This window comes from Hyperolius riggenbachi, chromosome 5 (genome assembly GCF_040937935.1).
Source record: "Hyperolius riggenbachi isolate aHypRig1 chromosome 5, aHypRig1.pri, whole genome shotgun sequence".
Taxonomy (NCBI): Eukaryota; Metazoa; Chordata; class Amphibia; order Anura; family Hyperoliidae; genus Hyperolius; species Hyperolius riggenbachi.
The window spans coordinates 438,930,126-438,946,035 of NC_090650.1; the positions used below are offsets into that span (position 1 = coordinate 438,930,126).

Below are 15,910 nucleotides of genomic sequence, written 5' to 3' on the forward strand. Positions count from 1 at the left end.
ACCTCATGTTCGGAAATGGAGAAAAATCTTTCAGAGCTGCTGAAAAAAACAAAAACAAATTTACCTCAGATAGCTTCCAGAATTGAGGCCAATAAATGCATTTCTTTTATATCAGATAAATACTAGGATCTGTCTGTAGTTATTCTGCACAGCAGCACTCAGAGAGGGACAGGGAGGGGTAGCACTGCACTGAAAGACCTATGCGGGGTATCGAGTAAGATGGTTAAAATCCTTCTTCAGTCACATATGCATAGGTAGTCTTATGAAGGGTTTGCACTGGTGTCTGCAGCAGCCAATCAGATTCCAGTATTCTGCAGTAAGTAATGCAATAACCCAGAGGGATTGTATGTTGTTTAACTTGTATTTTCTTCTTAATTTCAGCTGGAAGAGGCCAATAATCCATATATCTGCACGGCTATGGTCGGCCTGAAGGATAAAAAAGCAACGGTACAACTTTTTTTTCTACTCTCTGATTGTTTTACATGGCAAATATTAGGTACATAAAGAGGATTTGAACCAGTTGTATGCGGATCCAGAAATTGTATAGGATGTGGAGACAATGAAGGTGATCTAGTTAGTAAATGGTAGCGGTCTTCTTTATCCCTTGCCCAGAGGCGGGACAAGGTCCTCCAGCACCCAAGGCTGAGACACCAAAGTGCGCCCCTCCATCCCTCCCACCCCAGCCGTCACACACTGGTTGCTATTAGACTAAGAGGCGCCACAGGGCCCACAACCTCCCCAACACCTTAATATCTAGTTATCTGGCTTGCATTCACTGCCATGTATCCCCTTTTCTTATTTTTTACTGCTTCATACACAATTAGGAATGACAGCTGAATTAATTCTGCACCCCCTCCTACACTGCGCCCTGAGGCTGGAGCCTCTCCAGCCTATGCCTCGGCCCGGCCCTGCCCTTGCCCTCACCAACCACCGTTTCACAAGTTTCTCTGCTCCTCCTTTAAGTGAAAGGCCACGCCTCCACTGAGCATGGCTTCTTCTAGCTACCCTGAGAACCACGCGTAAAAGCTGAATACGGCAAATTCTGTAAAATAAATATTAAGTACTTTAGATTATAAATATTGCCTTTGTATCTGAACGTTCTAAGCTTAAAAATCCCTTGTGGGGCTGTGATTGCTTGCGGCTGTGCACATATTCATAGGGCTTATAGAACGGCTGCTCCCCTTTTGTTTCCTGTGAGCAGAAGTCTTGCAATTGCTCAGACCTATTTCCTGTTAACCACAAAGCCCCGCCTCCTCGTGCAGGCACATGGTTCCCACCACAATACAGGAACACTGGAAACTATGCTTAGGCACTTATAATTCTTCCTAGTTTCCATGTCACATGACCATTACTGACTGCCCCGCCTACCAGCTGAGTTTCGTGATGAGATGAAGCAGGCTGCACTGCAGTTATAAGCATATCTGGCCCATTCAGTCTTTCTATTCAGGACTTTCCTCCTTTACACTAATTTTATTTGCTTATTATCATCGTGATTGCTGGTGCTTAGGGTTGGAACCCACTAGAAAGCGCCAATTGCTATATAATTCGCCAAAAGCTTTCGGCAGCGATTTTGGTTGTATTTTTTTTAAAGTGATTTCTGCATTTTTTTCTTTAATGTCATTAATTTGTACAGCAGTTGCGGTTTGAGATTTCTATAGCGATTTGTGATGTCTATAGGTGGATGTTACATTGAGCCGCGTTAAGCGGCTCTTCACGCGTCCTGTGATGCATACTCTTGGACACATGCGGCATCACGTGGTCCCGCCGGCCAATCGCTGCACAGAGCGGCACTCCAGGAAGTAAACACTACACGTCACACCGTGCAGTGAATATTAATTAGCCATGTGGCTGGCCGAGGAGGAGGAGGGGAGACCTCCTCCTCCAACATCACTGAGCATGTGCAAATAGTCTAAAGCGGCTTAGCCGCTTATAACGCACAGCATGCAGCACTTTGTTTTTACCTGCTGCGTTACAATGTAACACAACGTGGGCACTGTGACCAGCCCATTGACTTTTCATTGTTGTGCGGTGGGCTGCGTTACAGGCTGCTCTAACGTGCGCCTGTAACGTCTAACTGTGAAAGCAGCCCAAAGAAAAACCCTACCAAGAATTGAACTTCATCCCAATCAGTAGCTGATACCCCCTTCCCCATGAGAAATCTTTTCCTTTTCACAAACGGATCATTAGGGGGTTCTGTGTGGCTGATATTGTGGTGAAACCCCTCCCACAGGAAACTGTGAGGACCATGGTCCTGGCAGTTTCCTGTCTGTGAACCTCGTTGCATTGTGGGAAATAACAGCTGTTTCCAACTGCCAAAAAAGCAAGCAGCAGCTCCTTCCAGTGACATCACCTGCCAGCAGTAAAAATGTCATCATGTGATAAATGTCAGAATGTAAATAAGGGATTTAAAAGATTTTACAAAGGGCAAACACTGACTAAATCATTTATACATAATAATTGTAAAAATGAAGCACTTTTTTATTACATTATTTTCACTGGAGTTCCTCTTCAAATTACTATCCCCCCTCTGACTCATAGCAACTTGGAGGGAGATGTAATTTGGGAGTTAGCTGTGCACGAGCTGCGCACTATATCATTGCTGCTACAGCCGCACCAAACTCAGAGGCTACGCAGCGCGCACAGCCCTGCCTTGAGACTTAGCCTTTATTTATCTATTTTGTGAATTAAATTGTTTGTGATCGTGGTACGAATGTAACTTTTTCTGCATTTTACTCAACAGTCTGAATTTGAGAAAGACGTTGACCTGGCGTGCAGATCAGGTAAGAGGACAATTGTTTGTCTTAATCTGCATCTTGCCTTAGTCATATGTGAATAAGGGTTTATTTCCACTACACAAGCTACACAACATTTTGTTTAACACATACACTGTGCAATTTGCAAGGTCCATTGTATGGACAAGGGATTTGGGGGGATGGGGGATGCAGCCCTCCTCTTCCAGAGCCATCCCACATAAGGCTACGTTTCCACTAGTGCAGTGCGATTCCGTTGCGGAAAACGTGTAAACGAATTTGCATGTGGATGTGAATTCGTACGTGTTTCTGTGCAAACTTAACACGAAAATGCATGCGTGTTTGTGTATTTTTGTAAGTATGTGATTTTTAACCATATCAGTGCCTGTGTGCTTTTACATTAATTTTACACGAAAACGCACACAAATGTGCATGGAAAATTTGCATGGCGAAAAACACATGCGATTTTCCTATTAATTACATTGCATGTGAATCGCACACTATGCTTGCAGGGCGCAAATTCTGATGGCTCTGCTGTGCAGATTTTATTCTGCACAGCCCGGCGCGCAGATTTTTTTGCTAGTGGAAACAGGCCCATTGACTTGTATTGGTTATGCTAATCTGCATGCAGAAAACGCATGCAAATTCACACTTTGGAAACGGGCTTTAAGGGTGCTATAGCTCAGTGTGCGGAGCCCCCCATGGTCTGGCTATAACAGTCTGCATGGGTGACAAGGGGTTAAAGAGAAACCCCACATTGTCCGTTTTCTTAAAATGTCAAAAATGTTTATTAGGAACTCGTTATAAGCTAACCACTTCCATACCAGCAGTCTCTGGCCCCTTAAAGTAAGCCAGAAATGAAGCACCCTCATGTATTTTACCATATATATCAGTGGGAACATTAGAGAAAACATCTACCCTGCTCTCTGTTTCATTCTGCACTGCTCAGCCTGCGTGTTATCAGCCCTGATAAAATCCCTGACTGAGCATTCAGTCTGGCTTTGCTCAGGAATCGTTATAGCTGAGTCTGTTTTCTCTGATGTCTTTTCAAACCCAAGCCTGCCCCCTCCTGGCTCTGCTATAATGACTCAGCTATAATGATTCCTGAGCAAAGCCAGACTGAATGCTCAGTCGGGGATTTTATCAGGGCTGCTAACAAGCAGCCTGAGCAGTGAAGGATGAAACAGAGAGCAGATGTTTTCTCTAATGTTACCACTGATATATATATATATGGTAAAATACATGAGGGTGCTTTGTCTCTGGTTCACTTTAAGGACCTGAGACTTCTGGCTTGAAATAACGGGGCTCACTGACGTCACGCCGCAACGACCCGCCTCTAACACCGCCTCTCCCATCGCTGAAACAAACTAATAATAAATATGCTCTGTAAGGAATGATGAAGCCAGGAGCCGACACTGCAAGACCCAAGTGCTAAACGTGCCTTCATATCAGGTCACGAAGCGCTGCCCAAACCAGGCCGAAATTATGCCCTATAATCATCACTTAACTCGCGCGTCGCTATATGAGCAAACATGTCCTCGGCAGATGTTGGAGTGCCAGGGAATAGGCTTCGCGGAAGAATTGGGCCATTTAGCGTGAAATGTCTGTCATTTTTTAAAGAGCTCTTCACATCGCGGTGTAATAATGAAAGCTCATTTGCTCTCAGTAATCTGTGTCCGGATCTTCCAGTGTATATTATTAGAAGATAGAGAGGGCCGCACCTTGATTACAATTGTGTCCTTTCATCGGGATGGCAGTATCGTGCTGCGGATAATCAGTCATTTCTTTTTCTATCTCGTTCTGGAGCTCTCATGGCTGCACGGGAACAATGGTCAATTACCCCAGGCCAGGCTGCAGCTACAATATCTGATACATCACAGCATCCTTTGTATCATTTTCCATACTCGGTATAATTAAGAAGTAGGACAACAACTATCTGAAGTACAGGAAGTATGCTTGCCAGCACAAATATTGCTTTTTCAGAGCCGGCTTATGCTTTTCCAATATCGATAAGCTTTTCTATGAACAGACTGAACGTTTTTCCTGGTAAATGTGCTGTTGACTTTGTGTTCCCATTTAAAGAGACACTGAATCGAAAAAAAATGTATGATATAATGATTTGTTTGTGTAGTACAGCTAAGAAATAAAACATTAACAACAGATATATGAGTCTAATACTGTTTTCAGTACAGGAAGAGTTCAGAAACTCCAGTTGTTATCTATGCAAAAAAGCAATTAAGTTCCACAACTTTCAGGCCTGGTGCATACCAAAACCCGCTAGCAGATCCGCAAAATGCTAGCAGATTTTGAAACTCTTTTTTTTATTTTTCTATAGCGTTTCACCTAGCATTTTGCAGTTTTGTGTAGCGGTTTTGGTGTAGTAGATTTAATATATTGTTACAGTAAAGCTGTTACTGAACAGCTTCTGTAACAAAAACGCCTGCAAAACCGCTCTGAACTGCTGTTTTTCAGAGTGGTTTGCGTTTTTCCTATACTTTACATTGGAGGCAGAAACGCCTCCACAATCCGAAAAAATGCCTCACCCCAGGAGTATGCATTTCAGCAAAACGCCTCCCGCTCTGGTGTGAACCACCCCATTGAGATACATTGACCAAGCGTATCTGCAGCCGCAAGCGGCTGCAAAAACGCTAAAAAAACCAGCTCGGTGTGCACCAGCCCTCAAAGTCACAGAAAGTTCTGACTTCTGAAGCTTATTATCTCAACTGTCAGTCACTATATTGTTTTTTCTTCTGCACAGAACAGGTCAATAGTTCACTGGGCTGCTCTGTAAAATAATTTAGAATGCTGAGTAGTGTGTAAACTGCAAATATTAGAGAATGATGCAATGTTATAAAAAACACCATATACCTAAGGATAAAAATATGAGATTATTTTCTTTGCTTCAAATGTTCTAGTAACTATCCGTACTACACAATCAATTCATTATATCATAACCTGTTTGGCTTCAGTGTCTCTTTAAGTGGTGGACAGAGGAAGGGATGAGCAGAAGGATTTCATGGAAGTCTGACTTTTGCAATGTTGAGTTCACAATCGGAATTCACAGAATTCCTACATGCAATATGTTTTTGTAACGTGTGGACCTTTTTTTTCACATAAATTGTGAAAATTGTCTTCTAATCAAGCTCAAGGGACACGAATGACAAATTGTATGCAAAAATCCAAATACTCTAGACAAAATTGTAACCTATTGTGAACATAATTTTCGGAAACTTTCACTAACTATGATTGATCTAGTGTTTATTGTGAAAACAAATTTGCAATGAATTACAATTTTGCAATACAAACTGGAATTCCATGCAAAATTTTGGAATTCCGTTGGATTTATAATTTGACCATTCCGAGCATCTTTAGATAGGGGCCTCTTGTCCTGCATACATATAATGAAGCCGTCAGGAACTTTGGGTGCAGAGCAAAGAAGATAAACAGCTCACCCGGTTCCCCCACAAGTTTAGGTGGAATGAATTACTATTCCCCCTCCAGGTTGCTGTGGATGGTGGGGAAATGCGTAATTCAGCTGCCAGCTATTGCTGGTGGCCAAATTACACTCTTTTTTTTAATAGTAATTTGGGCTCCATTTGGGCTTTTGACGTAGCCCAAATTAGTGTCTGAGCGCCGCTTCAGCAGTAATTCCTATTACAGCCTATGGCAGGGCCGGCTGCACCAAAATCTCTGGCGCTGTTTTTTAGTTGTTTCATTTATCCTGTGTTCAGACTGTCCTTCATAATAATAATCACCTGTAGACTGTATGAAATAGGTCAGTTTGAATAAATATTTTACTCGATGTAAACTCTCTGGAGCAGGACCGGATTTACATCATGGGAGCCTATAGGCACGGATGTCCTGGCACCCTCGACTTTGCCCTCCATGAACCTACAAACCCCTGCTGAACCGCAATGCAAGTGTGCTGGCTGTCCCAGCTGTCACTTCTCCCTTACTTCCCTTGCCTGTCACAGTTAGCTACAGGTGCCCCTTAGTACTAGGTATCCGGAAGTACCCTCAATATTAAGTAGTTAGAGGTGCCCCCAAGTATTAGGTTGCTACAGGTGCACCTGACTGAAGGGAAATCTGGTCAGTGGGATGCAGAGACCCGGCTGAGTAACATCTAATTTACACTTTGCTCGGGACTTTGCATAGAGAAGGAGAGAGGCATTAGGGGAGGGGAGTGAGACGCCTTTTCATCATCAGGCGCCTGTAGGCACGTGCCTACAGTGCCTTATGGTAAATCCGGCCCCGCTCTGGAGACTTTTTACAGGGGCTCGTGGGATGTTTTGCTATTAAGTTTTGAAAAATATTGACAAATGTATACCTCATTAACATTATTGTTCCTCTTAAAACGCCTCAGAACCGCGGCTGAAAACCCCATCAATTACCCCAAACTCACCCTTTACTCGGCAGGCAAAATCCACGACTTTTTTTATTTTTAAAACCTCATTAACTTTATTGCCCTTCTTAAAACGCTGCAGAACCGCGGCTGAAAACCCCCTCAATCAGCCCAAACTCACGGGGGCACATCGCGGGCTCCTTCCGCATAGAAGCAGCGCAGCTCTGCCTCTATGCGCATCAATCAGCGTGTATCTCCGCCTCTCCCCCGCCCCTCTCAGTGAAGGAAGACAGAGAGGGGCGGGGGAGAGGCGGCGATCCGGGCTGATTGACGCACATAGAGGCAGAGCTGCGCTGCTTCTATGCGGAAGGAGCCCGCGATGTGCCCCCGTGAGTTTGGGCTGATTGAGGGGGTTTTCAGCCGCGGTTCTGCAGCGTTTTAAGAAGGGCAATAAAGTTAATGAGGTTTTTAAAATAAAAACCTCATTTTCGGAAGACTTCAGAGTCTCTTTAAGGTAGAACTGAAGAAACCTAAGCCCTCCCTCCACCACCACCACAACCTCCCACAATTAAAATTATACAACCAACTCTTTGAATGTGCCTTTGGGAGTCCTTCTGAAAGCTTCATAAGTACTAGCATCCCGAATAATTTCTGAAGACAAGAAGATCCGTTCTGCACATGTGCAATTGTCGGCTCACGCATGCACAGTACAGATGCGCCCCTTTTTGGAAGCATTTAGAAATGTGAGTGCTTCTGAAGTTTTCCCAAGAGTCCCAGAGGCACTGAATTTCAAAGTGAGACAGTGGTGGACCAAGGGCATGGAGTGGGGATTGGGAAGGTTCTATGGGATGCAGAGCCGTCCCTCTCCATTTTAGATAGTTTTCTTACTAACCTCCCCGGCGTTCTATTGAGATCGCCAGGGAGGCTGCGGGAGGGTTTTTTTTTTATTAAAAAAAAACTATTTCATGCAGCCAACTGAAAGTTGGCTGCATGAAAGCCCACTAGAGGGCGCTCCGGAGGCGTTCTTCCGATCGCCTCCGGCGCCCATAATAAACAAGGAAGGCCGCAATGAGCGGCCTTCCTTGTTTTGCTTAGATCGTCGCCATGGCGACGAGCGGAGTGACGTCATGGACGTCAGCCGACGTCCTGACGTCAGCCGCCTCCGATCCAGCCCTTAGCGCTGGCCGGAACTTTTTGTTCCGGCTGCGCAGGGCTCAGGCGGCTAGGGGGGCCCTCTTTCGCCGCTGCTCGCGGCGAATCGCCGCAGAGCGGCGGCGATCAGGCAGCACACGCGGCTGGCAAAGTGCCGGCTGCGTGTGCTGCACTTTATTTGATAAAAATCGGCCCAGCAGGGCCTGAGCGGCAGCCTCCGGCAGTGATGGACGAGCTGAGCTCGTCCATACCGCTCAGGAGGTTAATGTGCTACAGTGTATGTCCATTCAGGACAATAGACACGAAGTCTATACCTATCCACCAGCAGATATTTGCCTCCGAACATACAAACTGTAATTGGGGCAGACAAAAGTTATTTGACTCACCACCTTCACCCTGTCTGCAGAGGTTGCTGCTTCACTTAGACCTCCAGTTCTGTACAGGCCTACCTGGCAAAGACTCCATGCTTCATGAAATGTGTGAATCTGCTGAACAGCCATTTTTGCTCCTACGATTGTATGCCAACGTTCTTGTCTTTCTATTCTAGCAATGAAGCAGGACATCTCCACCTGTAGGACGTCCACAATTACGGGAACCTTGAAACGGCCGTCACTGCAAGATGAAGAAAAGATGAAGATGAATCACCAAAAGGGATCCAACTTCAACAGTCTTCCAGCCAACGTCTCCAAAATGCATCTTCAAGGTTCCCCGCACTATCTTGGGAGCATTAATCTCAATGAGTACAATAATCACACGCTCACGCTAAAAAAGGACAAAAAACAGGCTTCCAAGGCCATGTATGCGTGTGAAGGAGACATCTTCAAAAAGTTGGACTCTGAGTTGACCAGAGCACAGGAGCAGTCAATGGACACCAGCTACGTCATTTTACCCAGCAACACGGCCACCCTAAGGGCCAAGCCAAAGGATGATGGCAAATACAGCATGAACATTGACCAGATGCCACAGACGCGACTCATTCATCTCAACATGGCTGACCCCACTTACATGGTCAAAAGCCCTCCCAGGGAACGTCTGGGCATGAAGTGTGCGGAGCAGGGTTCTCCGATGCAGAAGCAGCATCTGCACCCAAGCGAATCACAGATCCCAATGGGCCTCTGTGAAAAAGCAGAACTAGGGACAGCGGGCATTGTCCCAAAGGGCGAGAACATTGCTACTCTATCCATGAGCTCTTTAGAGGTGAGAACGATCTACCAGTAATCAGGTGTAACTTATATGATGCACAAATTGGTACGGGTTGACAAGAGACCTTAGTAATTTGATTCAGAACTTGTGTTCTGATTAGATTAAACTGTAACAAGATGTCAGTTCAGTCTTAAAATGTCGGTAGAATGTTTTATTGCTGGATGTTTTTTCCTCAGCACTTTTGTGGCTCTCAGTATTTGTGAGAAGCAGCTGATCTAAGAAACATACATCTCACAGCGAACGCGTGTAGACCACAGAGGGCCTTAATTTACGTACAGGACAAATGAAGTGAGAAGAATATGGAAGCTGCCCTATTTATCTCCTTTTAAACAATACCAGTTGCCTGGCAGCCCTGCTGATCTATTTGGCTGCAGTAGTGTCTGAATCACACCAGAAACAAGCATGCAGCTAATCTTATCAGATCTGACAATAATGTCAGAAACACCTGATCTGCTGCATGCTTGTTCAGGGTCTATGGCTAAAAGTATTAGTGGCAGAGGATCAGCAGGACAGCCAGGCAACTGGTATTGCTTATAAGGAGATAAATATGGCAGCCTCCATAACCGTCTAGCTCCGGAGTTATCTCATATGAGATAATGTTCTTATTCTCTTTAAAATAACTTTAAAGCATTTTATAATTGAAAAAAAGTGCCCCATAGTTGGTAAAAAGTACTATGATAATTATGTTGAGTATTTTCATTACTGGTGGTTTACAGGGCATTTTATGACAAGTTTTGAAAATATCACCTATCAGAAAAACTTAATTACATATGGGCCTGTATGTGCTTAGAGAGATCAGCCGATCTAATTAGCTGTTTTCGGCAAGTTATCAGCAAGTGTGGATAAGGGTTGTGAGCTGTGCTGGTCGTACAACCCACTGGCGCTGATAAACACTAAAGTTAAATATGTAAACACTAAAGCTTAACCCTTTCTGTGCTCCCAGGGATGTCCAGGAAGTTAACCCTTAAAAAATTTTTTTTTTAGTATTTCTATAAGTTGTAATGAAGAAATGTGTTTCTTTAAAGGTTGGATTATCTTTTAGAGCAGAGAGAAAGTTTAGAGTTTAGATCCACTTTAAGCCTTGTATATATATATATATATATATATATATATATATATATATATATATATATATATATATATATATATATATAATTTTTATTTTTTTTAAATTAATATAGCGTCAACGTTGCCCATGTTGCTGCACAGAGTACAATGCAGACAGTAGTGAGGACTGTACATACATACAGTACAATAAGATTATGCACTCTGAAAAGGTGCATTTTTCAGGGAGAATTTATAGATTCAGAGCAGGCATGATGTGGAAGAGAGTTCCAAAGGAGAGTTCATTCTTGTGAGAAGTCTTGGTGGTGAGTGATGAGTTGTCCAGGCTGGAGGACAGGGGTGTAACATAAGTCCCTGGGAACACTGGGGCGGCCCATGAGCAGAATCTGGGGGGCGGTCCTGTACGTAGTTATTGCACAGCGAGGGGAGCATTGTGTTATACATTACCTGCTTCCGGCAGCGATACAGGTCCTCTTCAGTTTACAAGTGCTGTGCAGCCAGCCAATCACCATGTGGCTTCCATCTCTGTCACTGACATAGGACTAAAGCTGCATGGTGACTGGCTGCCTGCACAGGACTTTATAACTGGAGAGGAAGTGAAGAGGACCTGTATCGCTGCCGGAAGCAGGTTATAGATAACACTACTCTCTGCTACAGCTCTGCATTATGTACAGAATCGCCCCCCCCCCCCAGCTCCCGGCCCACCACCCTCTGTAATGGAGGTCAGGGGGCTCTGGCCAACAGATCTCTGGGTTGTAGGGCAGCCCAATGCAGTTATGCCCCTGCTGGAGGGCAGGAGAATTTCATGTGAGGCCTGAAGTATGTGGGTGGGATGATACCTAGAAATGAGTGAAGAAATTGGTGGAGGAGACAACTGCTGGAGAGCTTTATAACAGAGGGTTTGGAGTTTAAACTTCATCCTCTGGGTAACTGGCAGTCAATAGAAGGGTTGGCAATGTGGGGATCATCAGAGAATTGGGAAGAGAGGTAGACAAGGCAAATGGCAAAGGTCCATAGTTGGAGACCCATCCGTTGGGTAAAATGTTTCAGCACTGCACAACAGTGCATTTGTCTTCGTAAGCTTTCATCGAGCACTTACATTGTTTGTTTTTTGGATTTTCTTACTCTTCCCCAATATTACATAGCAAAGAAACAAAGAAATTGAGGCCACAAAGGTCATTTTGCCCTTCCTAAAGAATCTGTGTTATTGGGATGTTTCTGAACAGACTTTGAGAAGAAATACCCATTGCTGAGATCTCAGGATCTCTAGGTTTTCTCTAGATCTCTAGGTTATGTATTGTTACAAAAAACAGCACAGTGATCTAAATAAATATTCTGTTTTCTGGAAAGGTAAATGTCCCTGAAATATTACTGGAATTATATGGACATGCTTTGCTGTCAGGGAAGAAGAGCAATAGACCATCAGCTGAAAAGTTCCAACTGATAGTTGAATAGTCCATCGAGTTAAGAAAAATTCAGTTTGATAGGCCACCACCACTGAGCATGTTATTTTCTTATTCTCCGTCCTTCTGCATGGCATGTTTAGAGCAAAAGGTTGGTTATTGGTAGAGACAAGCCAAAATTTCACCAAAGGCAAAGTTGGCTCATCCCTTAACCTGTGGGGAGTGATTTAACAGCTGAGACGTCCACTCAGGTTAAACTAATTGCTGCGTCAAACAGTTCTTCGTTAAACTGTTGCCTTGGGGATCTGAGCGATCTCTCGGTGGTTTTGCTTGGAGAAGGTTTGGGGATTCATGGAGCTGCCAAGTGAAACATTCCATGGCTTTATGTCACTTCTTCTTCTAACCTGTGCTGCTTGAGGAACCTTTAGTGACACCCCCGAGGATTACCTAAGCTAAACTGTTGCTAATTGGTGGAGGAGGTAGCTGTGCTCCCTATCAGGACTTGCTGGTTCTGCACTCGGCTGCTTCTGTTGGCATCATAGAGCACTTGCAGGGTTCTGTTACACATCTAGGCTAACTATTGTAGAGCAACACTGTATTAGACTAAGTCAAAGTTAAAATCCCATTTGATTAAAATGGCCCACCCCCCAAAAAAATCAGCTAAGCATAAAACAAGTATTTGTTTTGAAGCCAGTAGCTTGGGAGTCAGTGTCATGTTTTGATGATGCAAGTGAGGTCGTGTTTCAGGTCTGCCGGGCTGTTTCCATCCATGGTTGTAGTGTTTGTCCTACTGTTGTTTGCCTAACCTCCACACCCCTAAAGGAAATACTCCTTCCTGTTGTCTCACCCAAATTACTGGCCTCCATGAATATTGGCTTCTGAGTGCTTCATTCTCTCCTCCTCACTATATGAACAGTTCCTTCCTGATGAAAACCTCTTATTATCTTCCTCAACTAGCCACACACACACACACACACACACACACACACACACACACACACACACACACACACACACACACACACACACACACACAGAGAATATTATATACTACCAGCATTTTTTTTTACTAGAACAGCATTAGGTTACACACTGGACTTGAAAGTTCAGTGCAGAGAAATCTGGACGCATCCGAAAGTGGAGATAACATTATCTTGTTTTTACTTAATTGTATCAAGTGCGGAATGTGACACATTCTCTGACTGTGCAGAAGCTCCTGGACACAGACAGACACTCAAAGCATTTCTACCTGACATAATGAATAAAACCAGTTATGCATAAAATGCAAAGTCAGCTCTCAAAACAAAAAAGTGTACTTTGGGAACTTGTAATTTCTAAATGAATAATAATACTTATGCACAAATGCAAATATGATAACCGTATGGCATATAAAAAGTAGGAAAACATGTTTTTATTGAATATTATGTCAGGGTTTTATACCGCTTTAAGCATTTATTGATCACCCAGTTACAACCAACACTCACCTTACATCTTATTTTTTGTCTTCTTGATTCCACCACCATCCCTCCTTTGTAATCATCTCTACCTGACTGCAGAGTCAAGTTACTTGGAAACTGTACATAGAAACCATTGCTTTACAAAAGTAGCCCCAATTGTGTTATGCAAATGCCCTTAAAAAAGTAAATACTGCTAATTTTTGTGAGGCATTTTGGTATTTGTCTGAGAATTGATTCTGGAATCTCCCCTCATGGTAATATACCCATTGTATGTGTTTGTGCCTCCTGGATCTGCATTCACACGTAACCACTGACATCGCTCTCCCATAATGCTCCTGTTAGGCAGACTTTGTACTTTTTTTTTTTACCTAGGCAAAATTCCCTTGGCTTTTTAGCAAGAAAATCTACCAGAAGAGTATTACAATTGTATGATATGTTATTAAATCTAAACTACCATCTTGCATTTCAAAAATGGTGCTGGAGTTTCTGTGATGCCCTGTGTGAGAGGGCAATACCTGCCTACCCCTCAGTGTAAGGAAAGAAAGGCCTAGTAACAGTGGTAGCATCTGGACCACAAGGAGGAGTCTGAGGGGCATGGAGGTATGGTCAAAGGGGTAGTCATGTGATGCCTATAGTAGAGGACCCCCATATAGATGAAGGGAGCTATAAAAATAATTTGTGGGATTTGGATTTAAGTTATCAATAGGAATGTTTCAAAGATCAAAACTGATGAATATGCTCCAGACTCTCTTGGCAACAGTACTCTGGTCAGTTTAAAAAAGAATTCAGAGGGACCGCACACTCAATGAACCAAGTTCCAGGTTTTATTCAAAAATCGTGACACAGTTCCATTCCATACACCAACGATTTGTTTTGGGGCCCCATGGGGTCCCCTTTGTCAAGGCAACAAAAACAGAATAGTGATGGAAGGCTTTGTTGCCTTGACAAAGGGGACCCCACGGGGCCCCGAAATGAATCGTTGGTGTATGGAATGGAACTGTGTCACGGTTTTTGAATAAAACCTGGAACTTGGTTCATTGAGTGTGTGGACCTGCTAGATTCTTTTGTCTTGCATAACTGGTCCAGCACCTCCATGGTGGTGTGTGATTCTTTATCGACTTCAGGTCAGTTTAAAGGTGGCCACTAAGGGTCCAATTTCTAGCGAAAAATCGTTCAAGCGATCAGAAATTCTGATCGGATTGGTTGAAAATAATCTCAGTTGATGGGCACAATCGATTATGAACGATTATAAAAAAAATAGTCATCCGATTGTATTTTTGTCAAACCAAAATTTGGATTTTCTTGATTGGCTGTAATAGATAGGAAGCAAAGATTGGTTCGTTAATGGTGTAGTGAACAATTTTTCTTCCGATCCGAATTTCTTATCCCTCGAACTATTTTTTCGCTAGAAATTGGACGGTTAGTGACCACCTTAAGAAAATACTTGTGTTTGTATTTGATGCAGTAATTAAAAGGAGCCGGAGTCTGACTCTACACTTCTGGTTTAAATTGTCCTCTTTTCTCTAGTTATTATCTTATTTCTGTTTTTTTAATGTTCACATCTACCTTTCATTTCTCTTTACAGAGAAGAAAATCCCGGTATGCAGAACTAGATTTTGAGGTACGATGTTCCAATATTTTTATTAACACAAATTGTATGAAATTACTGAAAAAATTGTTTGATGTAAAACAGCTGTGAAACAACTTTATTTATTTTGCCCTAGCAATACCTCCAAAACATTTCAATTATTTTATGCAGTTTACTGTTAAAATGTGCCCGAGGTGATATGTGACATGGTGAGATAAACGTGTATGTACAGTACTAAACATAATAATAACCAGGCTGTTGTACTTGTTTTATTTTGCTGCCTGAAAGAGTTAATTTCCAGGCATGGAAGTGACAGCTTCTGTCTTGTCAGTACCTTGTCGGGAATATAGTTAACATAACTGATAAGCAAAATACAGCCATAAACGTTTTCGTGGCAGAATACAACTTCGGAGAGCAGAGGAAGATAGGAAAAGGTCAATAGTTCATGTATTTTCACTCACGGACTCTTAATAGGCTGCCACTGAGTAGAGACAACAAAACATTCAATCTACTTTGTAAATGTTTAAATATAAAAGAAAACTATGTGATATCTAAAAAGAGTCATTTTCAGGAGTAGGAGGATAAATTTACTTGTTTATCTCATCAGTATATTTTCACCTGTTGTTCACTTTAACATTACTACTGAACATAAAGTAGGATTTCTTCAATTGTTCTCTTTTGTGTGCTGATTTTTTGCATTTAACGACCACTGTCATTAATTTAAGGTTAATTTTGTAAGGACATTATAATAAAAACAGCATTTCGATATGCATGGCTGAATCTTTCTTTCAGTCAGAGATCAGCCTTCCAATCAGAGAGCTAATCAGTCTCCTATCAGCTCTCCATGCTCTACTTCTGCTCTGGTGTTTGACTGGACTATGTGTAGTGTAAGTAAACAATAGACAGATTACCTCCAGTACGGAACAGGAAAGTTGCTGGCTGCTGGTTTC

General features: G+C 43.0%; 1 protein-coding gene across 3 annotated transcripts in view; it reads left to right on the top strand.

Moving 5' to 3' along the window:
• The window catches only part of ADGRB1 (adhesion G protein-coupled receptor B1), an 829,276-nt gene that overhangs the window by 801,561 nt on the left and 11,805 nt on the right, over nucleotides 1-15,910 (top strand). For all 3 annotated transcript variants that reach the window (XM_068238111.1, XM_068238113.1, XM_068238112.1), the window contains 4 exons: nucleotides 382-447; nucleotides 2,741-2,780; nucleotides 8,792-9,441; nucleotides 14,958-14,993. In XM_068238111.1, the coding sequence (XP_068094212.1) occupies nucleotides 382-447; nucleotides 2,741-2,780; nucleotides 8,792-9,441; nucleotides 14,958-14,993 (792 nt within the window). The remainder of the gene's footprint in view (nucleotides 1-381; nucleotides 448-2,740; nucleotides 2,781-8,791; nucleotides 9,442-14,957; nucleotides 14,994-15,910) is intronic.